This window comes from Pseudochaenichthys georgianus, chromosome 4, assembly GCF_902827115.2.
Source record: "Pseudochaenichthys georgianus chromosome 4, fPseGeo1.2, whole genome shotgun sequence".
NCBI lineage: Eukaryota > Metazoa > Chordata > Actinopteri > Perciformes > Channichthyidae > Pseudochaenichthys > Pseudochaenichthys georgianus.
In genome coordinates, this window is record NC_047506.1 from 6,400,834 (window position 1) to 6,428,634 (window position 27,801).

Here is a 27,801-nt window from a genome sequence, read left to right on the forward strand (position 1 = left end):
CACGAGTAAGACGAGGGCTCAGTGTCTGACGAAATACACTGATAGGCAATTGACATGTATGACTAACACCAATATACAAACACACGCTGACACACACACACACTCAGCCTGCAGGGGGGGGGGGGTGTATGATGTGTGAAGGAGCCTGAAGGCGGACTGACTGACCAGAACGGACCAATATTTTCCACCTCGATGATGAGAAGTACACCGGATGTACGGAGGCATGTCAACTGAGGTCGAGCGAGTCTAGTGGGAAACAATGACAACACTGAAGCTGCTGGAGACACTGTGGAGTTTCTTTACCGGGTACAGTCCAGACTATAGAGTCATGTCATTTAGAAACTCTGTGGATGGTACCTTCGTTCAAACATATGGATTAAAAAGTGGATTTCTTCTTTTGTCAAGTAAACTGACGTCAAGTGGATTATGTCAAACTACAAACTACACCATTACACGCACGTAGGCCATGACTGAACAAACATCTGGCCATTACAGTGTGTGTCCACGACTGAAATAGTGCAGAGATAGAAAGATGGAAGTGAAGAGGAAAGATAGGGGGGATTGAGATCAGATGAACAAAAATGCGGGCGTCATGAGGGGGTGTTATTGTTTTTTTTTAGCTTTAATCCACAGTATTCAGGTCACACACACACACACACACACACACACACACACACACACACACACACACACACACACACACACACACACACACACACACACACACACACACACACACACACACACACACACACACACACACACACACACACACACACACACACACACACACACACACACACACACACACACACACACACACACACACACACACACACACACACACACACACACACACACACTTCCCCTTAAACTAACTGAGAACTACAATTGGGAATATGATTGGAGGAAGAGGAGGCAAGAAAGAGGAAGAGAGGTTAAATGACAAAAGATTCTGACCTAATGTCGTGCCGGAGGAAGAGAGGGAGAAAGCCGAGGAGAAGAAACACTGGGGGGATGAATGCAGGAAGAGGGAGGAGTGTGCAGAGACCCAAAATAGAGAGACTAGAGAGAAAGAGGAAGGGAAGAAACAAGGCCTTGTGCAGGGGGGAGGAAGAGGCGATCTGACCGAGTCAGAGAAGTTGGAGAGAGAAAGAAAAAAAAGAGAAGAGCACCAGCGTCAACTGACGTCAGTCTGCCTTCCTCTCTCAAGGAAAAACGCCCCCATTCTCCTCCCTTCTCTCCGTCTCAGCCCCTTCCTTATTCTGTTGCTCCTTAAAAAGACATTTGAGCAGAGAAAGGGGGAGGAGGGTGAGGGTAAACATGTCAGAGAGAGACATCAGTTCTCTCATCTCACGTCTTTTTATGTGTATTACTTATTAAATGGCTTATATTAATTGTATTATTCAAATAATTTTCTTGTTCACGATCCAATTTTTTTTATCTGATCAGAAAACATGTTCTCATTTTTGTTCAAAATGTTATGTATAGATGTCATAATTGTACAAAGCTCTATCTATCTATCCATCCATCTATCCATCCATCTATCCATCCATCTATCCATCCATCCATCCTGTGTGTCATTATGGTCATGCCAATAAAGCTATTTGAATAGAATTGAATAGAAGGGACAAGAGCAAAGTGAGTCAATGAGAGGTCGCAGGGAGAGGTTGAGAAGCAGGAGGAGAGGGAGGGAGAGGGGTCAGAGGGGGGAGAGAGAGGAGGAGGGAGAGAGACCTCCTGTGGATCATCATCTGCCGCGTCCATCCGCCCAGAGTGTTGCTCCTAATTCTTAAATCGCTGTTAATCCCCACTCCACCCATCATCTCTCCCCTCTCTGGCTTTCACTTTCATTTCTCTCCCTGATTGCACAACGGCCTGCGAGTTATTAGAAAGAGCTGACAATTACATGCATTACAGATTACTCTGACGATTATTGTTTCAATTCATCGATTATTTAAAAAAAAAATGACATAATGTCTGGCAGGCGCTTTTGTCCAAAGCTCCTTTTAGTTTTTGACCCACACAGGCAGCAATGGGGGGGGGGGGGGGGGGGGGTTTGGTTTCTAGCTCACTGACACTGTGATACTTTGACACAGGGGTCGTACCGTCATCCCTACCCTTATGGATCTGCAACGATTACCGGAGAAATAACGGCCAACTGTTTTAGTTAATTGATGAATCAGTAATTTATCAGAAATAGAAAAATACACATTTTTTCTTGCAAAGATTGCCCACATTTCTGTTTCCGGCCTCTCAAATTGTTTTCCTTATTTTCTCTGATTTAAATTATTTTAACCTGAACATCTTCTTGATTTTGGACTGCCAAAACAATATATTAAAAAGGACTCGCCAACTAGGAGGAACATTTTTTTCCTATTTTCTGCCATTTTAAAACAAAACTCAATTAATTTATGTCTAAATCTTAATGGTTAGTTGCAGCCCTATACCCCACAATAGTTGGAGAATCTGATTTACCACTTTAAATAACCATTTCCCAGAAATTAGAACATTTCGTAAGAGCATGTTATTTATTTAAATAAATATTCAGAAATTGAAATTATGTAAAACTGAGAAAAGCACATAATAATAACTAACTTTATGCAGTATATACGTTCACTTTGACTACAGTTATCTGGCTGCTCTCACACTATTTCCTACATGCTACACTTATATATCTTTTAAAACACTTCTACTGATAATGACCCACCTGGATGTGTACTTCTGTAAATTGTGACTTGTGGTATTTCTATCTTTAATATGTTGTGCATGCGTCTTATTTAATATTATGTTATTTGTGCCTCTATACCTTTGCTGTCCTCTGTGGGACTCAAAGGTATTCTGATTCCGAAAGCCCTGCAGTAATGAAGGAGGAAGCAGAGAGTGTTTGGCATTTTTGCCTCAGAAATGTTAACAGTTAATCAATTATTAAAATGACTATTGATTAACTGCCTGTCCATCTAATCCAGTGAATAACCCAGAGGCTCCTCATAGTCTTGGTTTGTGACTTCGTTTAAAGGTCACATGTCATGGCCATTTCCACTGATCATAATTCCATTGTTGAGGTATACTAGAATAGATTTACATTGTTCAATGTTCCAAAATCACATTGGTTTCTCATACAGCATCTCTGTAAAGTATACTCAGCAGTATTCACTCTCTCCACTAAACGGCTCGTTGCAGCTCTTGCCCCCCCTCCCTGTGAGCCCAGTGTGCTCCGATTGGTCGGGACCAGTCGGGACGTTGTGAATCGCGCTGAGCTCCGTGGAGGTGTGATTTCCTTGTTTAGCGATACACAGCGAAACACAGCCAAACTCACCCTGAGCACACACAAAGTCACAGCCGAAGTAAAAACAATAAGTGTGGCTTGATATTGAGTAAGAGAAAGGTTGATAAACGCTGTGAGAATGGATCTGCAGAGAGAATTTTGCCGCGATCCCAACTGTCTGTTATCAGCCTGCAGCCAGGGAGGAGAGATCAGCAGAGCTGCCTGCACTGAGTGTGTGAGGAAGTCCGTGGATTGGTCAATTTGGACCAATCAGCGGGGGCCTATTGTAACGGCTCCACGGATTGGTCCATTTAGTTCCGGGGACGACATGACATCATGATGTACCCGGAAGAATCAAATGGACAGTGACGTATCTCCAACGAGGCGTTTTGGGGAGGTATTTTCTGTGTTAGAGTTTTACTCGCTACAGGGTGTACTTTGAGGGTTTTGACTCTGCACACCGTTTACATGCATAAAAACCTTCATAACACACAAGGGGACGGGTAATAACCGGAAAAGCATGACATGTCACCTTTAATCATCACGAATGGAAACTCTAAAAAGGAATACTTCACTCTCTCCTCTCATCCCTTTGCTTTCCATTCCTTTCTACTTCCAAAGACAAACATATTAAAAAGATACCTGAGTGAGTACACGTCTCACGCCGCAGTCTCTCACACTTCCTCTCTCTAACATGAACGGTCAACATGGACGACTCCAATAAAAACTGCAGAGTTGACAGTTATTGTCTGAAATGGAGAACTTAACAGTCTGCCAGAGGACGATGAGCCATAATGAAGCGCATATATTGTGAGGGCAGACGGGGCAATTGTTCAGCGCCGAGCAATTAACTGAGTGAAATAGAGCTATGAAGCTTTTATTGACATCTGTGTGTACTGACCACTGAAGAGGTCGCCGTTGCTGTAGGCCTTGCCGCGTCCCTCCTCATCGTTGGGCACGGCCGACACCTGCTTGGCCGAGGTGCAGCCCATGGCCTCACACTCTGAAACCTCTCCTCATCGCACTCTCACCTGCACAAGGACAAAGACAAGGATACGTAAGATGGTGAAAGAAATGTTCTGCAGTTCAGGCATGAAGACTCCTCAGCTGCATATAATGTATTTTTATTGAAGACACATAGAAAATACATTTGGTACATTGATAGGAACCACAGTTACAAATGTCCAACAGTTCAAAGCTACTAGTGTTCAGCTTAGTCTCTACTATTGTACATCAATTGACAAGCCATACATAGTTGACCTTCACTTGAAGGCGTACAATATTTAAACCACAATTATAACCAAAACAGACCATGTAGCCCAAATGTAAGAGAGTGTTGTACAGACTAACAGGACAAAACAAAAATAAATAATAACAAAACAGTACAAAGACAAAAACTAAATATATAATAAAGAGGGAAAGGGGGGGGGGGTGTCCATTAATCATTGAAAAAAATGAGATATTTGAAGAAGGTTAAGAAGGGTTGCAACTTAGTGTACAACCTAGAAGTTTCGCCTCTTGAAGAATATTTAATTTTCTCCAGTTTTAGAAAAAACATAACATACGTCCACTTTTAACCAATACCACATCTCCAGCAGCCAATCAACGCGCTGCAGTCAAACTTTGTATCTGTTCTCCTCTCTCCTGCAGTCAGCTGTGATTTCAGGCGCCTCCACCCCATCTACCTCCAGTCATCGTAATGGCCCTAGACTCTGGAACACTCTGCCCCTCCATGTGAGGTCGGCCCAGACCCTAGGGGTTTTTAAATCTACACTTAAAACTCACTTCTTCTCTCTGGCCTTCTAGTCAGAGCGGAGCACGACTCCTGACATTTCCCTGTGTGTGATTTCTTATTTTTGCTGTTGTAAAGTGTTTTTATTGCATGTACAGCACTTTGGCTCGACCAAAAATCGTTTTAAAAATGTGCTATATAAATAAAACTTGATTTTATTTTATTTGATAATCGTGAACAATCTCATCAAATCCAGATCTTCAGCATCCCTAACAGTCTCTTGACCCCTGGGGAGGGGGTTCCTACTCACGGCTGCCCCCCAAAGATACAATATATGGATTGGGGTCGAATCGTCAAAGACCATTAACATTTCTATCATATTGCACACGTGTAAATAAATGTTATTTCGACCCAAAAATGAATTACCTCCTGATTGAAATAGATATCACATGAAAACACAGTACCATTTGTTCAGTGGTGTCCACCCCTTCTGCTTCTCCATTTATTCATAGTGATTTCTCGCTGCATTATAACAGCTCCTCAGATTTGCCTCTCCTTCAAAGAGGGCACCCTGGCTCTGCACATCTTTTCAAAACTGTATTCGCCAAAAGTTCTTAAGCTTTGGAGCAGGTTGTTCACTGCTGTACTTATTTCTCTCTCTAGAAAAATACATTCAGCTCCTGTCTGGGCGCCCTGTATGTGACCTAAAGGCAGGAAACCTAACACACATTTCATTTCCTTTCCTTTAGTGTCCATTCACACCTGGTGTTCAGAGCCACAAAGAAAGATGAGTCATAATATAATCAGGAGAAGTGGAGGGAGCATTCACATGAAGTGTGGCTGATCATTACCTGCCTCATACGTCTTTCTTCGCAACATAACCACTGTCATTACATATGGAGAGGCACAGTGGGGAAATAAACAGGATGACCTGTTTAAGAGGGGCTGCAAATACATTAGTGTTTTGAAGATATTCATATTGGATTATTATTTCAATGACGTTTTTCTTTAAAATGTCAAGGACTCATTCCCATTGCGAGAGGTCAGAGCAGCGAAACAAACAGAACATTTCCATATGAAAAACAGTGTGAAGTCGAGATAACATTTTGAACCCTCATAGATCACACACACAATCATTCTGTGCACTCGTGAAATAATAATGACCAGAAAAATAGGAATAGGAAAGTTAGTTATAAATGTATTTTCTAGTATCGTGTGTCCTTGTAGCTGCTCAAAGATTCAGTTTAGCTGTTTGGGGTAATGTGTCGGATTAAGAAAAGCGGAATAAATGAAAAAGCAGCCAATTCTAACTAACTTAAAATGTGGCCACAGAATGCGTTTAACACAACAATGACAAATGTCCACCTGAAGTTGATATGATGAATGCAATAGCAAAAATGTGACTATTAACACATCCAGCAGACACGGAGCAACATTGCCCTTCACTTGTGATACTGTTTCTGCAAGTCCACTATTCTCTCATTAAAGTTATGAGCCCCAACTCCTGAGGGAAATATCTCTCTAGCTTAGCTTCAGGCTCAACTGTGTTCACCAGATAGCTGCTAACACCGTCTGCCTGCTGTGTGGTGCTGCAGGAATAAAGTGGGTTTATAATTCTTCATCCTATCATTGTTTGACTTAAAGAGGACATGCTATGCTCCTTTTCAGGTTCATATCAGTATGTAGTGTCTCTACTGGGACATGTCTCCATGCTTTAATGTTCAAAAAGCTCTTTATTTTCCTCATACTGCCTGTACTGCAGCACCTCTTTTCACCCTCTGTCTGAAACCAGAGCCCAGTCTGCTCTGATCGGTTAGCTGGCTGGCTCTGTTGTGATTGGTCAACCGCTAATACATGTCCCGGCTCTTAGCTTATCATGTTGAATGTGTCTGAGCGCTAGCTAATAGAAGCGTCCATTGTGAAAAGGGGAGGTAATCACCAATGGCTCCAAAACATAATAGTATCACACCAAGTCACATTACAGTACTATTGCAATTTGAAACAATGACAATAGGCTGAACATTGAAATCTTCTGAGATGTATAACCTTTTTTCAACTGAAAGTTATTGAGTTTATTAGCATCCGTTTTATCTATTAGGATACATATCAGATCATTTTTCTGATGTCTCCATGACAACTACCCAACAGTCCTGCTGACCTCATCAGAAAGAACTCAAATGTTACCACAAAGTTAGTTTAGAGATCTATACTTATTGTCTGTCTGTTGAAATTGCCATGCAAACATATTGCAATACGTGGCTGCTTTGTTTAGAAGGTTTAGACTGTTGAAGCAGAATTTCCCCATCTTGCTCCCTCTCAACATCATATGGTGAGAAGAATCAAATAATGTAAAACTTCATTATTATTCAGAAAAGTGGAAATCAGTGAACAGCGCTCCCACTCAGCAGGACAGCTGACGTGAAGCTGTGAACGTCGCTGTCAGTCAATCAGACACACTGTCAGACACTATAGATAGTCTCCATGTCACTCACACATGCCATCATTGGTTGCTGTCATGTAAACAAAAAACACACACAAATACATATGGGGGCAGTCAATGATTACCCACATCCAAAATCAAATCTGCAGCTCCCTGTAAGTGACAGGAGGAGGAGGAGGCTTTTTTAGAGAGGCAGAAGAGACAAAGACATCTGGGAAAGATGGAAAATAGGTGGTATAGAAGGAGGCGGAGAGTCCCAGAGCTTCAAAAGACTCTCCTCCCTCCTCCTTCCTTCAGTGATCCTCAGAGCGTTTGAAGCTGACAGGAGACGGTGTTTACCCCTGTGTTTAGGCTGCGGCCGACCGGCTACCACCTCTCTGGACACAACAAAGCGCCAGGTGTACAGGAGGGGGTTTCTGTACATTAACTGTATGAAAGGCTGTGACCATGCTGTGTGTTGTTGGGGTTGTTTGGTTATTAAGGGATAATCCCAGTTGGGTCGTTTTACCGTCAATGTTGCCCTCTTTCCTAAAGAGTAACTATGAAAAGCCAAGTTATTGCTGCGATGTGTGAATGCAAGGACATGGCTAAAAAGAAGCCAGTTAGCTAGTTAAATATATGGATTAAAAGAAAAAATACACTCGGCTACAAATAAAGGATCATTAGTGAGAATACAGGTGTGCTGCCTTTCCGTGTTATCTTTTTTAAAGTTGTGAAAATACCGCTATCTGTAAACTGTTGGATGTTTACAACCTGTGTGATTGTCTGGTTGATTATTTGTTTCCCCGTCAGATTTCTCTTTCTTCCCAGATGAGTTAGGGCTATCAGTTTTTATCCAAAACTCAAAATACATCTGACATGTTTTGTAATATTGTGATCGGTAGAAATTAAAAATGTGCCTTGTACTCGTAGAATTTCTGTAAACTGCATCGAGAACATTTGAAAAATGAGCTTACATTCTAACAAAACAAAGGAATAATCATGACACCAAAACATCTGAGAAGAAATTAGGAAAATTAGTTTTGAACAAACAACATGGATGGAAGAAACTGTCCCAGAGTAACATGACACAGAATCAGGAGTCAACTATTAGCTTGTTTTCTAGTGAGCTATTGAAGGTACATGAATGAAGGACACACGTCATTTCTACACTTAATGGCTGATCTGGTTAGGGGAACATGTGCATTTTTTTTTTATTGGAAAACGTGGCATCACTATGGCGATTACAGTCACAACAAAACCTATTGGACTAAGTGTAAATGAATGATTCTGCTGCGAATGTGTAAATCTCTTCCTCATCTCTCCGGGTGACATCATTCATCTCTGGAGCTTGGACATGAATTTCTCAAAGGGCCGGGAGGTGAGAAGCAGCTGTACCTCACACACACACAAGCCTCAGATGTGTGTGGTTGTGTGTAGCATCACCTGTGGCCCGAGTGCGTGTCCTGGTCTAGAGAGCCGCTTATCATGCTGTTCCAGGCCGCCTGTGACACCTCTCACCACGACTCAATCATAAACCCAGGCAGACATGCACAGCTGGGACGTCTTAATGCAGCCTCAATAATATAACCTCGTCCAGCATAATCCGTCTCTTGACAGAGTCGCTAAAAATGAGGAGGATGAGGATCTTGCCCTGAAACACTGCCGCAGGGGCGCTTGTTGCCTGACAGAGAATCACAGCACAGCGGAGCACAGAAGAAAAAGCCAGAGAGAGCTACAGAGGCAGAATATGTCGAGTAAAAAAAGGCACAGACAGCTGCTTAAGGAGCGAGGAGAGGGAAAAGTCGGATTTCTCTGTGCTATTAGTGTAGAACTAAAGCGAGTATTAGATCAGCAAAGCAGAGACTCCCCTTCTGAACGCACTGAAGGAAGTGAAGTGAGAAATGTGAGCAGCCTTGATAGATTTTTCAAGTTTCAAATGGGTCTCCTCTCCTGTGTGTGGGCAGCATCTGTTGAAGGGCTTTGATTTGTGTGTATTGAAACATCAAATTGTGAGTAGGAGCAGGCTAAAGATAGACCTAGCAGTCGCAGAGCTATTGTTGTGTGCAGGGATAATGGTAGGCTGTGGGAGTCTGTTAACCACGCTCCTATTACTTGGGTTATACAAATAAACTACAGTTAGCGGGCCGACTAAAACAAAGCCAATTACAGCTATAAATACATAACTGAGGCCTGCAACAAGGAAAAAGTACACGTCCCACCATCCGGGACGTGTTATTTACAATATCGGACAAGTAGATCTTTCAATTGACTTGTCCGGCGGACAAGTGACGTTTATTGACAAATGATTGATACATTCAGTTTACAAAAGGCAGAACTCATTCGCAAATTGTACGTGTCCTCCATTGTTCGTTTAGAAATGTTAGTTTCGGTTCTGCTTGTCGATTCCTAAGGAAATGCATCTCGCCGCTTTCTGTACAGTTAGACGGGGGCGGGGCGGGAAGTGTAGCACAGTGGCAGGGTTGGGAAGCAAAACTCGGTTCCGAGTAGGAACAAATAACAATTGTCCGGTACCGGGATTAATAAGAGTTGTGAGGACAGGAGGCGAGGCCGAGCCCCGCGGACCGCAGCTCTCTCTCTATGCTCCGTATCAGCTGATCGCTGCACGGTGCAGCTCAGCGTCTCTCTATCTCTCTCTTTCTACACACAGCGGATCCGCTGCCCATTTAACAGCCTCATCTTTGTCAAACTTGCTTATGTTCTTTCTCTAACACGTAATGAAGGTTATTAAGCGTTTTAGCTCCTGTGTTGTTAATATTGACCGCCATTTCCTTTATGAAGTGAAGCAGCCTCCCTGTCTGTGTCCTCGCGCTGTCCTCACATCCCCGGACCCCCAGACTCGGAGGACCACAGGGATGTCAGTATTGTTTATGAAGCAGGGTATAGAAAGTATCTACGTTATTGAAATGAAAATACTATTTATTTACTTTTACAAACAGTGAGCAGCTGGGCAGCTGCAGCATGTGTATTGCAGGACATGTGTAAGCTTGCAAGCGTCTTTGAGTTGTAGAAAAGCGCTAGGCCTATAGGCTATAAATCTAATGTATTATTATTATTATTAGGTTATGTCCTATGTGTTGGACATGTGTGGTTGTACTCTGTCTTACAGGCAGGTTGCAGCATGTGTGTTGCAGGACATGTGTTGGACACACAGCAGGGGCGGATCTACGGGGGGGCATCTGCCCCCCCCACTGTAGAGCCTTTCCCCCCCAGCTGCCCCCCTAACTTTTGTTTCCCTAAAACTGTACTAAAACAAACCTACACTATTTCCACAAGCAACGAAACAAGCATTTCATTAGTTAAAATTGAATCATTTTAAATATCATTTTAGGCCCGTTAAAAACGCAGCTACGGCCCTGCATTAAACTGCGGAGCGGCGTTCACACAGACCGCGGCTCACACCGCTGCAGAGGGAGAGCGAGCTGTCTCAGCACCTATGGATCAGCTTCCCCTGGGAGCATTTCCCTTTCCACTAATTTTGTTTTTACTAAGGACGAGAGCTTGAAACTAAATATTAATAAAACGCTGCCGTTTGAATCGATAGCGTGTAACAGACGGGCGCTGTTTGGGGCGTTACGTTACAAAATACTACGCAGACAGCGTTAGCTGGGAGATCGATCACTTTGCTAAACTACGCGGTAGCCTACTATTAAATCCACGTAAACTACACATCACAGCCATGAGGCCAGATCAATGAAACCAGGATACATCCTTTACCGTAAAAACTGGATCCAAACACAGCTGCCTGTGTGCGCTTGATCAATACTTTCTGATGTTATATTTATGATATGCTACATATTAGCTAGGCTACATGGCCCTAACGTGTAAAGTTACACAAGCATTTGTACCAGTGCTTTTCACAAGTAGACTCTTGCAGGCCAGAGTATAGGAGTGATTCAACAACAACAAAAAGACATATCTGAGAAGTGATCAGGACGAACAGAAAGAGGAAAAGGAAAAGAGAGTTCACTGAAGGAGGGTCAGAGCAGGAGGAAAAGGAGGAGATGAAGAGACCAGGAGGGTCAGAGCAGGAGATGAAGACATTAGTGAAGAAGAAGAAATGTATGTGAGGAATACAGATGAAGTATCAGAAAGAGGGCCAGAGGCAGGGATCAGGAGGCAGATGAAACTCCAGCTGGACCACATGGTATGTTCTTATTCTCCTTACATGTTCCATTACAGCAGCTCAATCTAGCAGCTCTTAGTATTGACAAATATTGATTGAAATGTGTTGCTGCACAGGTCACCTTTAGCTCTCTGAAGAGATGGGTGATGCCATTTGTGTACTTAATTATAATTAAGTACTTACAGTATGCAGAATTAGAGTATTCTCTGAATCGGGTGCCTTTTGGGTCTTTATATCTTTGAAAAATGAAACCAAAATGTTTGGTCATAACATCTGGTAGTGGACTAGTTACATTTTCCCACCTCAGGCACAACATATAAATAATTAGGCCTACTAGGAATTTCCTTGAAAAAATGTAACCGGGTTGAAGTTTTTGACAAAAAGTAGGCATGAGACCTTGTTTAGCTAAGATATGGCACCACATGGAAATCAAGGACATTACAAAATTGTAATATTTTGCAAAACTATTAATTATTTACTATTATTAATTCATACAACATAGTTGAAATGTTGAACTTGTCAATCTTAATCTGAAAATACAAAAACTGAAATATAGGTAAGAGAAGAAACTGACACTTTTGTGATGTAATTCCCTCAATGCAGATCACACATGGACTGATCCATTATTTTAATAGGAGGGTAAATGGTATGGCGTGACAGGGTTGAAACAAACTGAGGGACAATATTGCAATTTCATAGATAATTCAAGTATTTTTTCAGAATTGATTTTTGATCAGTTAAAGTTGACAAGCATATGATTATATTAGCAGCAACATTTTGGAATAATTGGCCATTTTGATTTGTTTAATATAAAATTAATATGTAATCATGCTTAGTGAGGACATGCAAATATGTCTGTCTAATACTAAGACAACACATTTCTTTTAAAACAAAATATATATTTAATTTTACATTGTAATGCAAAACAACCTGTTCCATTAATTAATTGCTTTAAAATACATTTTGTAGTTTCCTTTCATTTAAAATGGTTGAGGTAAGCATGGGGGACTCAAAGGGCACCCGATTGTTTGTCTGAACACCTTGTTTCTCTTGTGTATTAAGAACACTTGTGTTAGGGCATGAATTAACAATAAATAGGTTATATACAGTATAAAATACCAGGTACTGTCCGCCCTCCCATGCCACCCTGGCATGACTTCTTGCCTCCCCTTTGCCCCCCCATGTAAAATGTTCTAGAACCGCCACTGACACAGACGTGTTGGACTCTGTCTCACAGGCAGGTTGCAGTGTAACATCAGAGGACACTGGGCCAATTGTACATTCTCAAACTGCACCACTTAGAACTAACTAAACAATGCATAGATTATTTTTATATAATTGTATTCAATAACTGTAAGAAATTAAACAGTATGAAGTGATTTGTAAATAGGAATACAGATTTGACTTAATGTTTTCATAAATATATTTTTCTCCCAGTTTGACTTATTTTTACCCTCTCAAAGAACCGGAATCGAGAACCGAAAATAACCGGAATCAAAAAGCAGAACCGGAATCGTTAAAATCCAAACGATACCCAACCCTATGTGTGATGCAGTAAAATCTTACCGCTCACTTACGTTAGCGGTGTCGTAAAAAACGTGGGAAAATGTAAAATACGATGACGAAGAAGAAGATTCCAGTGGCCCCAATTTTTGTCCATTCTGGAGAAGTGAAAAATGTATTCGGACAAGTAAATTGCCAAACTCACTTGTCCATAGACAAGTACTCTCTAAAAACTTTTTCTCACACTGTAATATAGGGATGCTTCAATTACACAATAATCAGTTAAGTGTTGAAATTCAAGGGGCTACGTCAAGAACCCTCAGGCATGGTCTTTTTAAAAGGAAGGTCAGGAAGTCGCAGGGAAATCTTGAAAATAGAGTGTTTCCCCTACCATTGTCTTGGAGGGGTGCTGCGCCCCGCCAAAGGAGCCCCGCGCCCCCCCTGATATTGAAGGTTTATTTTTTTTTAATGTATATATAGCACCATATTGCAACTAATCTATATCTACTGTCACTTTTCACAGTTCTGAGTTTAGTGTTTTTGACCCTAAGAAACACTGATGCAATAATCAATAACAATAATCCACAGCTCCTCTCTCTGCTCCAGAGGATTTAAAAAAAAAAATATCCCAATGCCCCCCCCCCCGCTCAGACAGCACCCCCCCAAAGCAGTAAACCTAGGGGAAACACTGGAATACAGTTTTAGGACTTTAGGAAAAGTTTCTTTTGAAAATCCAAAATCTTTCACAGCCTTCCAATCTTAAAAAAAAAAAAACAAGATTATCAGGATGCTGTTGTATCAAACATTTATTTTCCACAAGCACCATAAAAGTAGCAATTCTCATTCTTGACAATAACAACATGTTTCCACAGATCTGCTAGACTACATTGTGTTTATTAACCAACTTTCTTTGGAATAATAGTGTCTGGTTTTACTTCTTAAAGCCACTAAAGTTTCTTCCAATGAAACAGTCAGAGAGGGGAAAATTACTTTTTGATTGAAATCCGGAAACCCATAGTCATGCACCAGGTATAAACGGCTTTTTAACAAGGGAGCACTAAGGCATAACAAAGCCCAATAATAAAAGGAGTCTAGAGGTTTAGGAATATTCAGGTAAGCAAATGCTAAAGACATCTATTTTGCATCCTCCAACCAATTTGCATTTGTTTTACTGGTCAATATAAGTGAATATACTTTAAGAATTGGTGTCTCCATGTGGAATCAGCCTGAGTTAATACTAAGCTCTCCCCAGTGGTCTGCTCACTGCCACGTGTGAGACCACAGTGGGGCGTTGCACAGTGTTGCTCTAACCCATAGGACAACTGGGCTGGAGCTCCTCTCCTCCTGTAGTCTCTGAAAAGCATCAAAAGGTGCAAGACCCTCACACGAACCAACTACAGTATGTCTCGCTGCTCCTGTCACACACACACACAGACACACACTCACTGAGCCAACATGATCTTATAAACACTCCGTCGTCTGAGGGGGATGAGATTTCTTAATACCAACTGGCACAACACCACCTCAGGAGCTACGCAATCCCTCCAGATCCTTAACATTCATCATGGGGATACTTGCCAAAGCAAGGCAGAAGTCTACTTCAGAGCTATAAATAATGCCATGATGTCAGCCAGCAGGTATTGACTCATTTGTAGCTAAACTTACACCGGATTTAGCATCAGTATTTTATCCCGTAAGCAACAAATACGTCAAAACAGCAATAACATCTTGAGAACACATCAAATCTTCAGCTGTCTTAAACGCATGTTCAAGCAAAAAGCAATCCTTAACCCAAGGGGAAAAGGCCATGCCCTGAAAATGAAGACGATTTGGCAGACGCGCAGGCTTGCCCATGCCTGCACACCACGAGGTGGGAGTTGACCTACTCTCAGTCGTGTGAATAAGCCTTCTTTACAAGTTTGTCAAAGGAGGAACTCAAGAGGACTGTGTGGAGGGAGATGTGAACGTACATGCTTGCATAAACACAACCCCGTGCACACAGAGTCAGCAGTGTGCGGAGCGAAGGTTTCTCAAACACCGGGTTGTGCCAGAGCCAGAGACCACAGAGCCTGAAAAACTGGCTGAGCAGAAGCGAAAGAGAGAAGAGAATTCTGAGAACGGTTAGGGGAGGTGTGGAGCAGGTTTCTGTTTTTCTTTAATATTGTGGGTCTTGTCAGAGAGCTTCTGTAAGCAGGAGTAACTGGCTGAGGTTGAGCTTCCAGGAAAGATAATGGATTTGTAAGATTGGGAGGGGAGGCGGTGACTTCACTCGCGGTCGAAACCACAGTATCAGAGCTGTAGGGCGGGTCTCAGCGTATCCACCTGTGACAGGGCAGAGACTCATCCTCTGCTTCATCATGCTGCATTACTAAACGCTGAGCCACCCTCTGAGCTCATCAGGGCATTGCAACATGCTAGCTTAACAGGGTTTCCCCTAGAGAAAGGTTAAGACACATTTGTTAAGCAAGTCACGTATATCATCATGCATCTCATGATCAATAACATTGAAATGTCAAGCAGTAAACACTTTTTACGCTGCTATGGACAATCTTGCACAAAGATATTGAAGTGACTGTTATTTTGTATATATTGATTGTTGTGCATATGTATAAATGTGTCTGTTGATCGTGTATATATATATATAGGATACATATTTTATATATATATATATTTGTATTTTTGTATTCGGGATTGTGGGAAACGGTATTTCGATCTCTATGTCTGTACACACAAACTGAAAGATTGACAATAAAGTTGACTTTCAGTTCCTCTGGTCTTATAACCTCAAAGTTAATGTTTTATCTCATAAACATGTATCCAGATGTTATGATGTTAGTTGGGGTTGTCGTCTCTTACAGTGGCCCGCCTCTAATTAAAAAAAACACTGCAGAAAATACAATCTATCACCATGTCAATAACACAGACGTGGATACCCATTTCATATCTCTGGGTGTGTTAAGCAATCACTCGCAATATTTAAAATGCAAATCAATGAGCTGGACTGCCTTATGACAATATTTAATTTACAGGGTGTGTATCATTATTTTACAGTGTTAAGTTATGACAAAAACAGACATGTGATCCTCTCTGGACTCTCTCTGTCCTCTCACATCTCGGCAGGCTCGTCAGTCCCCTCCTGCTCCCTGGCTAAATGACGCACTGCATGCTAATAGAACCGTCCTTAGGGCAGCAGAGCGGAAACGGTGGAAATCCAAACACTGTGACGACCTCCTAACCTATCAGGCTCTCCTCTCCTCTTTCTCTGCTTCGATCTCTCAGGCAAAAAGCACTTTCTTTCAAGATAAGATCCAATCTTCCTATTCCAATACCAAACAACTATTTTCCATCTTCTCCACGCTCTTGGACCCTCCCAAAGCCCCTCCCCCCTCCTCACTTCTGTCAAGCGACTTTGTTAACCACTTTGAAAAAAAGATTGATGATATTCGCTCTTCTTTTTCTGACTCACCTTTACTCACCGCTGGGTCACCAGACCCTCCTTCCACCCGCACACTAACCTCCTTTTCCCCTCTCTCTCCAAGTGAGGTTCTTACCCTCATTACCTCTGCCCGCCCTACCACCTGTCCTCTGGACCCTATCCCTTCAAACCTCCTTCAGACTATCGCTCCTGATATTCTACCGTTTCTCTCCCATTTCATCAACACTTCTCTAAGTTCTGGTCACTTTCCAAACAGTCTCAAGGAGGCAAGAGTAAACCCTCTCCTAAAGAAACCCACTCTCAACCCGTCTGATGTTATAAACTACAGGCCTGTCTCTCTACTCCCGTTCCTGTCTAAAACACTTGAACGCGCTGTCTTTAAACAACTCTCCTGTTATCACCATCAGATCAACCTTCTGGATCCGCACCAGTCTGGTTTCAAGACAGGTCACTCCACAGAAACTGCTCTCCTTGCTGTCACTGAGGAACTGCACACTGCCAAAGCAGCATCCCTCTCCTCGGTCATCATCAGGGTAACTTGGAGAGGGTCCGAGTCCGACCCTTGTCAATTAACTACAGGGGTCCCTCAGGGCTCTGTTCTTGGTCCCCTCCTCTTCTCCCTGTACATAAACTCGCTCGGATCAGTCATTAGCCCGCATGGTTTTTCATACCACTGCTACGCTGACGACACCCAATTAATTCTGTCCTTTCCCCGCTCAGAGACCCAGGTCGTCGCACGCATCTCTGCTTGTCTAGCTGACATCTCTCAGTGGATGTCTAATCATCACCTCAAGCTCAACCTTGACAAGACTGAACTGCTTTTCCTTCCGGGAAAAGATTGTCCCACTCTTGACCTAACAATCAACATCGGCACCTCTGTTGTTTCCCCGACTCAGACTGCAAGGAATCTGGGTGTGACCCTAGATAACAACCTGTCCTTCACTGCAAACATAGCTGCTACAACCCGCTGCTGCAGATACACGCTTTACAACATCAGGAAGATACGTCCCCAGCTGACCCAGAAAGCCATGCAGGTTCTGGTCCAGGCTCTCGTCACCTCACGCCTAGACTACTGCAACTCCCTCCTGGCTGGTCTACCTGCATGTGCCATCCGACCTCTGCAGCTCATCCAGAATGCAGCGGCTCATCTGGTCTTCAACCTTCCTAAATTTTCCCACACCACGCCGCTCCTCCGCTCCCTTCACTGGCTTCCGGTAACTGCTAGAATCCACTTCAAGACACTGGTACTTGCATACCATGCTGCGAATGGATCTGGCCCTTCCTACATCCAGGACATGGTTAAACTGTACACCCCAGCGCGTGCACTCAGCTCTGCATCAGCCAAACGACTCGCTGCACCCTCGCTGCGAGCGGGACCCAAGTTCCCATCAGCAAAAACACGTGGGTTTGCTATCCTGTCTCCAAAACTGTGGAATGAGCTCCCCATTGACATCAGGACAGCAGATAGTTTACACACCTTCCGGCGCAGACTGAAAACTCATCTCTTTCGACTCCACTTCGAGCGATAGAACTATTAACAAAGAACTATTAACAAAGCACTTATATACTAATAAAGGACTGGCTTATCTATAGCCAGTTGAGTAGCACTTGAAATGTTTGGCTCTATGAAACCTGATGTACTTATATGATTCTGTTTTCTTCAAGGTTGTGTCTTCGAATGTACTTATTGTAAGTCGCTTTGGATAAAAGCGTCAGCTAAATGCAATGTAATGTAATGTTTTATCGATATCTGTTTTGTTTAGAACATTTTCGGAAATGTGCATAAATCACGCTGCAATATGCAATTCCTTCCTCAAAGACATACATCTATGTTGAGTTTTAGTGTTTATTGGTTTGATGCTCAAATGTAATAAATCTGAATCTACCATGGAATAGCTATAAAATAAAGAGTGGACAGGAATGACAGCGAAAACAGTAAAGTAATTACCCGACAAATCAAGATACCTTGTCTAAATGATACATAAATTACAATATTGCCATCAATCAATCAACGATTTGCAATTTTGACTTGTAATAGTAGGAAAATAGTCTCTGTTCTATTCCAGTGACCCAGTGGCCAGAGTGATACTACGCCAGTGTTGACAATACCAGGACCCTGAAATTGAGGCAGTCCAACCATTATTAACTTACTGTCTACAACTGTACTTTCATTAGAAATGTTTGAATTGACCTCTATGACATCTAATAAATGTATATCATCCTCTCACTGTACATACATCTGCCAACCTTTGTGCAGCAGCAAACACTTCCCCCCCCCCCAATGACTAACCTAACAAACACAATGCTTTCTCTCATGACAGCAGCCGAACTGCAGTTGCTCTGTGACACTCTGCTGGAGAATCACTGCTGTGTGCTGCAGTGTGTCTTTGCCTCGCTCTGTGACAAGGCAGAGTTTCAGTTTAACTCCTGGGCCAGCGCGCCATAATATTTACTCTAGCCAGGCAGCAAATGCTCTGCACCTCTCCTCTTGTCCCTGTTTAAGCACTCCATCAGCCTGACAAGCCTGGGAAGCTGTGCCAACCTACACTCAGGCTGCAGGACAGTAGACGCTTCTCTCAGTGCTGCGCTGCTGCTGCTGCTGCTGCTGCTTCAGGTGTACATCTCCATTCTGCTATTCTTATGTTATGCACCAATACAACAAAGTAGATTCCTTGTATTTAAACTGGTCTGCTGTTGTATGAGCACAACTCTCTCCTCTTTCTTTCTGTTGTAATGAGGGTGACAAGTGGTCAGAGAGGGGAGGGATGGGGGGGGAGATACAGGAGCTCCTCTGTTCTGTTGGGGAAACTGTAGCTTGGCCGCGTGGCTGACAATGAGACACACATAGCTAAGGCATGTGCTGTTGCAGAAATAAAAGCAGGTTTTTGGGCAAGTTGTTACACATTGGCAAGAGAGTAGACGTATGTTTTCACTCCAGGCCCATAAATGCACGGCTCCTTTCACTACTGCAGCTTAGAGGAGAAACAGAGACAGGGGGTGGAGAAGGACGAAAAAAAAGGAGTGAAAGGTGGTCCAGGAAGAAGCAAACCGTACAGAAATGGATTGTTCCACGTTACAGAGTCCTGGCTGGGGGATGAAATGTCTCCTCTGAGGCCTGTTACTCGCTGGCATTGTACCTATGACTTCTCAAGAGCGAAACAGATCCCCTGGAAAAGTCAATTGAGGCTGCGGCCCCACGAGGACGAAAACGGCTAAACGCATAGGATTAACGCAAACGCAATCGCAAAGGGCTTCCGTCCACATGCAATAATTATCCGGATAGTGTCTGCCCACACGAGACCGCTCCGTTTAGCTCCAACCGCTGGAGAAGCTGCAGTACATATGCAGGAGCCTCTACGTGGCGCTGTAACTTCCTCCACAAAAGCAGCGAAGAAGCATGGTTGTCATGGTTGCCCTTCTGTTTATTCTCCGCGGTGGGGGCCGAGGGAACCGGGCAGAGTTTTTTCGCCAGTCAGCGTGTATTAAAGTTGAAATCTTCTGGACAAAATTATAAAAGTGCCGGTCAAAGGTCTTCCTTGTTATTTATTGAGCTTTAAAACAAATGAATAACGACTCTATATAATATAATGATAAAATACACGGAGCGGAGCCTCTCTTTTTTCCTCCCTCTCTTCAGACAGCGTCAGTGTCTGTCTCATGCAGCAGCTCATCCAGTAATCAGTGACCCGGCCGACTATAAAAATAAACATATTTATAACTAGCTTAGGGAGTTTGAGAGGTAATTAAAATAGCTAAGGGTGATGATCTGACTTGAAGTGTGTGTGTTGCTGCAGCGGGAGGAGCTGCAGGGGAGCAGAGCTGCGTGTCTCCGTCCTGTCAGACTAGACTTCACTCGCGAGAGAAAGATAAATAATCTGAATTCAGGGTGCAGTTTACTTTGACGTGGGGGTGAGCAGCAGAGGTGGGGAGAGGCGGGGCTATTGCCTCATCATTATTGCTGTAGATGTTGCACAAACAACTGTAGCATGGTCAATAGCGTCCGGAGCACGATAGCAACTCTGCGATCCGCCATTGTTGTTGTTGTTGGTGGCGAAACACTTCAGCAATGGCGCGGGGTAAGCGGAGGTGAGCAGAAGAGGTGGGGAGAGGCGGGGCTATTGCGCAATCACTATCAGTGATCTGAAAATGTCCGTATAGGGCGCACACACGGAGCTGTTTGACCCCCCAGAGAGTGGCGTATGCACCTTGGGACCCGTTGTCGTTTCCTCAGTCGTTTAGTGCCGTATTCGGTCGTCCTCGTGTGGCCGAACGGTCTATATGACACTAAACAGTAACGCAAACGACCAAATTCGTCCTCGTGGGGCCGCAGCCTGAAGCGTGTTTCTTTTGTCCCCTGCTGATACTACTATGTACTTATGATTCCTGTTGGGGCTGAGGTAAAAGCAGGTCAGAGCCTGAGGTGGTTAGAAAGGAAGGCACATGATCTAAAAAAGGTAACTGAAGAAATGCTGTAGTGATATTGTGGCTACCTCCTGCGTTGACATGAAAAGCAACCAGAAAAGTGAGTCATTAAAGCCAGTCTAAAGTGTCTTTCTTCAAAAGAACACACTTTGCAAAGTTCCTTGTTGAACCCTTGATTTAAGATCTGGCTCAATTATTCAGATGTATTTTAATAAGTGAGTTCAATGCGTCTGTGGAAAAAGCATTTGTTTCGGTCCTGGCTGCGGTTTCTAGAATTTGAAAGGACTACTGCTATTTTCTCAGTGTAGACCTGTAAAATCTACTATCATAAGTATTCAATATTAGTATGACTGAAAAAGCACTCGTTCATTACATTTCAAAATGACAACTCACACAGCTGATGAAGCAGGCTTACTCCCACACAGCAGCCATAACAGGTCAAAGATACTTATGTTTCCTCTTCCAAAAATGCATCCGAATTGCTATCGGACCAACCAGCAAAATAGAAGAATACCGGCATTAATATTAATTAGAAATTACCACAGTGGAAGATAATGAATATCGTAATGGGCGAGCATGCAGCAGGATAATTGCCAAAGCTCTTACGGATGCAAGTCTGTGTGAATGAAACACAATGACATGTTTGCATTCTCGATCCTTCACCAACTAGCTGTAGATGAGCCTGTGTTTCACGTCTCTCCATGGTTAGTGTGATACTTCCACAAATGTATTATTTTACATGCAAACCATCTCTTTTCCTCGTCTGTTATCCTGCACAGGGACACACTCGACAGCCAGGAAACCTTTTAGTCAATAGACTTAATTCAACAGTTTATATAATCTGTCAAAGACACTAATGACACCTAACAGGAGATTTAGTTATTCACAATCCACCGACAGCACTTTGTGATGTGGCTGGAGTTATTTGCGGAATACACATTTCACCAACTGCCACCACAGAAGGCCTGCCATTCAATTAATCTGATTGGACATTGTTAAAAAACGCTGATGACATCTGGTGTTGTTCCGTTCTCAATTTAAGTTTCTTTAACTCGAGGCGTTCAGGGAGCGTTTGCAAAAACGCAAAGCATTCAGCAAGAGAAAAAAGCAACAAGAGAAAGATGCTTCACTATCGTTGAAAATAATGACATAAAACATGCCTTGGGTCAGATCAGGGTCATCAGTGTGAAGCTAACAGTCTGTTATTTGTTGTTGTTGTTGTTGTTTTGATAGGAAAAAGCATGACATTTAAACTAGGCATTAAAGACATTTTAAAACAGTTTTCTGTCTTATTCATCGAGACATTACTCAGCAGATAGATTGCATATAAAGTATAAATACAAATATACAGTTGTTAGTTGCAGCCCTAGCATTTGTATTATTATATGGTTCACCAGGGGGGTATACTATAAAGCAGGATTTTCGCTTAGCCGGCTACATTTCCGGTCCTACGAAGCTGGTTCTCTTTTTAGCAGGCTAGATCTCCATGGTAACTTATGCTTAGCGGCTAACCTGGTCGGGATCAGGTTAGGTTGCAGGCTAAGAGCTCAACTCAGTGAAAGCACTGCCTGCTGACCAATCAGAGCTCAGTGTGCGGAGTTTAAAGCGATCAAGTCATATTACAGGAGAAAGGAAATACAGAAAAGCTGCCGTTGCAGGAAAGACGGCCGGCAAAAATCACCGACTGTGTGAACGTGAACATTAATAGAATATTACCTCCCATCTTCAGAGCAATCTGACTATTATAACATTAGCGTTAAGAAAGCTTACTTAAATATCTGCCACAACATAAGTAACCGGATCAGAGTAACATTAAGTACAGTCCGCGGCATATCACTTCATAATGTATCATATCTCTCCTTATCTGAGTCAGCTGAGCCGTATCTGGCCGTGCAACACTCACAGTGTCACATACTGTATGCAGAAGTATTATTTAAGCAACACATTAAGTTGACGAAACACTCGAGACAAATGTAATTAAAGTCAGATCCACTCGTGTCTTGGACGGGGCAGTGACATCATAAACCTGTTAATGTACGCATTCAAACACTTTTTCTTTTACCAGCTGTATTCACCTTGCAGGTGCAGCTATGTGGCTTTTATCCTGAATAAAGTGTTTAAGTCATGGATGTTTAAAGTTTAACTTCTTCATATGTCTAATATTATAGTTGACTTTTCATTCAGGAAGTATGACGATGCGCCGTCAGTGCGCTTCTCCATGTTTGTGATTGGTCGAATGCTCCAGATACCACCCCTTTCATGTGAACGCGCACCTAACTAGATAGGACACGGCTGGCTTGAGCGATCCACTTGATAACCCGCGTCGTAGTACCGTTTAGCGAGAGCGCGTATGTTTTGGATTAGGCCAACCGGCTAACTCAAACATATCTAGGTTAGGTTGAACCAGCTTCGTAGTACAGGCCCCTGGAAGTCAATGAACAACAGGCTTACTGAAGTGTTGCCTTTCCCTGTAGACAGTTATAGTGGTGGATGTTTAAAGTGAACATTGATCACTATCATAGCTATTGACCTGAATTCATCTCAATGTTGAGGTATCAAGATCAATTAAAATGACAACATATTTAGTTCCTGCAATGTCTTGTTTTCTTCTAAGGTAAAACATATCTCGAGTAGAAAGGCAAATACACATTAAATGTCACAAAGTAATATAGTGTTTGTGCACAAAACAGAATGAAAGTGTTTTGCACCAATAACCAATACCCAAACGAAGACAGCAGCATGTTTGTTGTTATTTATTTTCCCTATCACTTATCCATCCATCCATCCATCTTCTCCCGCTTATCCGTGGTCGGGTCGCGGGGGTAGCAGTTCCAGCAGAGCCCCAAGCTTTCCTTTCCCTGGCGACATCAACCAGCTCTGACTGGGGGTCCCAAGGCGCTCCCAGGCCAGCGAAGAGATATAATCCCTCCGCCTATCACTTATTGTACTATTAAATATATTGTAATTGGAGGTTGAACGGTCCATTTATTTTCTCACATCAGTCCAACATTGCAGTTGTCATTAACAAGAATCATGTCTAGAGATGCCATCAGAAACCATGTTATCTACGGTGCAGATTGGAAACAGATGCATGCCATCTGATGGGAAAACACTGCGCAGAGATTCACACAGCAATACAAGAAAGGAAAAAAAAGAATTGCCAATCTAAATCAGCAGTGAACCCTGTCTCCATGTCCCGTTCCAACTGGACTCTGAACACAAAGTGCACTGTAAACACAGGCAGGGACACAGAGGGCTGCTTTATCATGAGACCGAGGCAAACACACAAAGCATGCATGAAGGCTGCACGGCCAACCCATGCCGAGTCAAGGCGAGCTGTCAGAAGGCAGACCAATGGAGGAAATAAACCACATCCAGTGTTCTGCACGTAGACTGCAATGCAGACACACTAACCAGAAGTAACAGAGCTGATGATAAAGACACCAGCAGGGATGCACAAAATCTATCAGGCATATAAATAATTGTACAATTAGGTACGATGTATATAATGTAATGTTCCCATAGTGAAGTTAGCGCTGTAGAAGCCAAATTGCTTTCATTATCTTAACGTAAAGTGCAGCATCTACACGCTCTGATAAAGTCTCTGACGATATGCCTCTTTACAGTTGGTGTTTGCTCTGCCAATAACCACAGAGAAGAAGAAGCAGAACTAAATGCACCACCCTGACTAGAGAGCCAAGCAGTCAGTCGCTGATGTTGACATTTTGATTGTTTACATTCAACTCTATTGTCATTGCAAAGTGTCCAAGAACCAGCACAACAGCAGGTGCCCCAGCGAGAAAACAGGAAGAACTGTTCTTTGATTGGTTGTGAAAACTATAGGGATGTCAGTTATATTTGATCAGAGTTATGGAGTATTGAATAATCCACCTTTACTCACTATTTTAGCCGTTCTTACCCTTACTGTGCAGAAACTACAGGTTATAAGCTTCTGTGTAAAATACAATAACGGGAAATGATGGGTCATCTGATCAGTATCGGCCATGATGAGCAGGTCATTTTTCGTTGTCAGTATTGTCTGAAAATAAATCCTTATCCTGCATCCTTCCTTCAACCAGAGTGCAGCTTTTAGTTTTCATGCTGCAACATTTGCTGCTTGAGCTTTGAAAATGCAGTCAGGTAGGGCGAACCGATCGGCCTCTCAGTCAAAGTGACAGACACACGGAACCGGAGGGATCGTGTTATGCTGGCCTTGTGCTTTCTCGGCACTGCAATACAGACTACCTCATCACACCTGACAGCACTAGCACTGCATGCTGCTCGGAGCATGCAACGCAAACACAAGCTGGTTTTAAGACACAGTCATGGGAACTCCCTCCCACGCCCACACAGAAGACATCCTGGTAACCATGGAAACCCTCCACATCCTCACCAATGACATCACGGGCTTTACATCACGACACCAACATGGGGCCAAGCAATCACCTGACCCGCTGTTAATCAGCTCAAGGTGAGGGGGCCACACAGGTGAACCATCTGGACACCAGGATGATGGTGAAGATGATTGAGGGGATGAGGAAGAGGGACTAAGAATAGACCCTCCTGCCTCGGAGAAAGAGAAAGAAGAGTGAGGAGGTGTATGCCATACGTAAGCCATATGTGAACACACACACACACACACACACACACACACACACACACACACACACACACACACACACACACACACACACACACACACACACACACACACACACACACACACACACACACACACACACACACACACACACACACACACACACACACACACACACACACACACACACACACACACACACACACCACACACACACACACACACACACACACACACACACACACACACACACACACACACACACACACACACACACACAATGTGATGAGCAAGTGAGGCAGGCAGATGGATGAGGACAGGGAGATAAATCAAGCAGGGAGGGGGGGGGGTCTCGCAACATCCACTCACAGGATTGCTGCTACGTGATGATCGTCACCTCGTGTACAGTATAAAACCCTGATGTAAGCTTCTGGTGACAGCATGCTCCGTGCTGTAATGCTGGCCACACCAATATGCTTTCACACCAGGGTGCTGCACACAGACACCAAATGGATGTAATGGCCTGGTGTTGATCACATGGGGAATACTAGCTAATGGCCATATGGCAACATTTGAACGCAGCAGCCAGGAAAGCAGTTATCCAGTCTCTCTGGTGCTGCTGTGTGTATAATAATGTGTGAGGAAGGACACATTTGAAGAAGAGTGTTAGGTAATGAGTTGCAAATGAGTCTGTGTATCAAATCTAATTCTGGCTGTTGTGGCTTTACTATTATAAGCAGCTCCCTGTCTTCCCTCTGAGGCAATAATGAGCAACAGACTGCTTTCGAGTAATTCCTTGTTTCTCTAAATGCATGTGTGGTGATCAGCAGAAGGCAATGGTTTATATCCTGAAATGCTCTGGGAGCTGGAAGGCACACATGCTGGACAGAAGCAGTAGCAGCAGTAGCTCTAGCCCCAAAACGGTGCTCCCTCCTGCCGGGGCTGAAGCTACAGCTCCTTGCCCCACCACAGAGCTCCGTCCTGGGGCTGAAGCTACAGCTCCTAGCCCCACCACAGAGCTCCGTCCTGGGGCTGAAGCTACAGCTCCTTGCCCCACCACAGAGCTCCGTCCTGGGGCTGAAGCTACAGCTCCTTGCCCCACCACAGAGCTCCGTCCTGGGGCTGAAGCTACAGCTCCTAGCCCCACCACAGAGTTCCGTCCTGGGGCTCCTGCATGGAGCTACACCTCGGCTCAACAGCTGTGTCCAGCTGTGCTACAGGGAGACACTGGGGGCTTTGTTCCCCACAGGGGGAGGCAGGGTTGTTGGGAGAGGTAGTGCAAACGGTGTCCCTGTGTGTACACATAGTTTCATTTCCAGAAACTGTCTCCACCAGAAGTGTTTCCCCCCCCGAAAGACGGCCCTACAACGGCAGCAGGCAGGGAGGGAGCAGCGGGACAGGGTGGCAAAGCAGACCAGGATGTGTGGAAAATTTCAAATACGCTGAGCCAACGCTGTCCAAGCCAAGCGAGGCACATTCACACACACACTTACTGAATCCCCAGAAATGCACACATCCCACTTGAAGCCCTCTTGCTTTTCGTATCGCTCGTGAAATTATGAGATATATCTGCACCGCCAAGTAACAAAACATCGATACATGCGAAGAGGCGGTGTGCAGAAAGGAAAGCGCCGGGTAATCACCGCACACTCAGGAAACAACAACAAAAGAGAGGAGTAAAGAGAGAAAGAAACCACAGGCAGCAGCGTGGTTTACTCCCAGGGATATATGACACCTCTGGGAGAAGATTAACTAGTAATTCACGGTGTTACTCACTCAAATGAACCGGGTCCGCTCGGTCCACTGGAGGATAGCCGGTCGGTCTTCCGGCTGAGAGTCGGGCGGGATCTGCGCTATGGAGACCGGAGAGCTCACAGCCTGAAGGACTGAACGTAAACTGTGGCTTGCGTCATTTCACCAGGATGCCACTATTGCGCGCAGCAATGCAGCCATCTTGCTGAGGAGTGCCCCACCAACTCACCAATCACTGCTGGACATGAGGCTTATTTTGGTCCCAGAAATGAAAGTGATCCACCTCGAGATTTTAGTAATCCCATGCATAATGCAGAGCAATATTTGAGGGAAACCCATTAACAAAATGGACTATGTTTCACATGTTTTTCATAAAATACTTATTGTTTAGTGTCACTTGGTGTCACTTTAATATAGGCATAGGAAATCACTGCTTGATCTAAATCTTATTTTGGTCCCAGAAATAAGTGTTTCACCACGAGATCTTAGTATTTCCCATGCATAATGCAGAGGAAACCCATT

General features: G+C 43.6%; 1 protein-coding gene across 1 annotated transcript in view; it reads right to left on the minus strand.

The window, feature by feature from the left end:
• The window catches only part of LOC117445850 (uncharacterized protein C1orf21 homolog), a 42,082-nt gene extending 14,592 nt beyond the window's left edge, over positions 1 to 27,490 (minus strand). The window contains exons 1-2 of the mRNA XM_034081743.2: positions 27,304 to 27,490; positions 4,170 to 4,299 (exon numbers count right to left, since the gene is read on the minus strand). Coding sequence (XP_033937634.1) covers positions 4,170 to 4,260 — 91 coding nt within the window. The 5' untranslated portion in view covers positions 4,261 to 4,299; positions 27,304 to 27,490. The remainder of the gene's footprint in view (positions 1 to 4,169; positions 4,300 to 27,303) is intronic.
• Between the last annotated feature and the right edge of the window lie 311 nt (positions 27,491 to 27,801).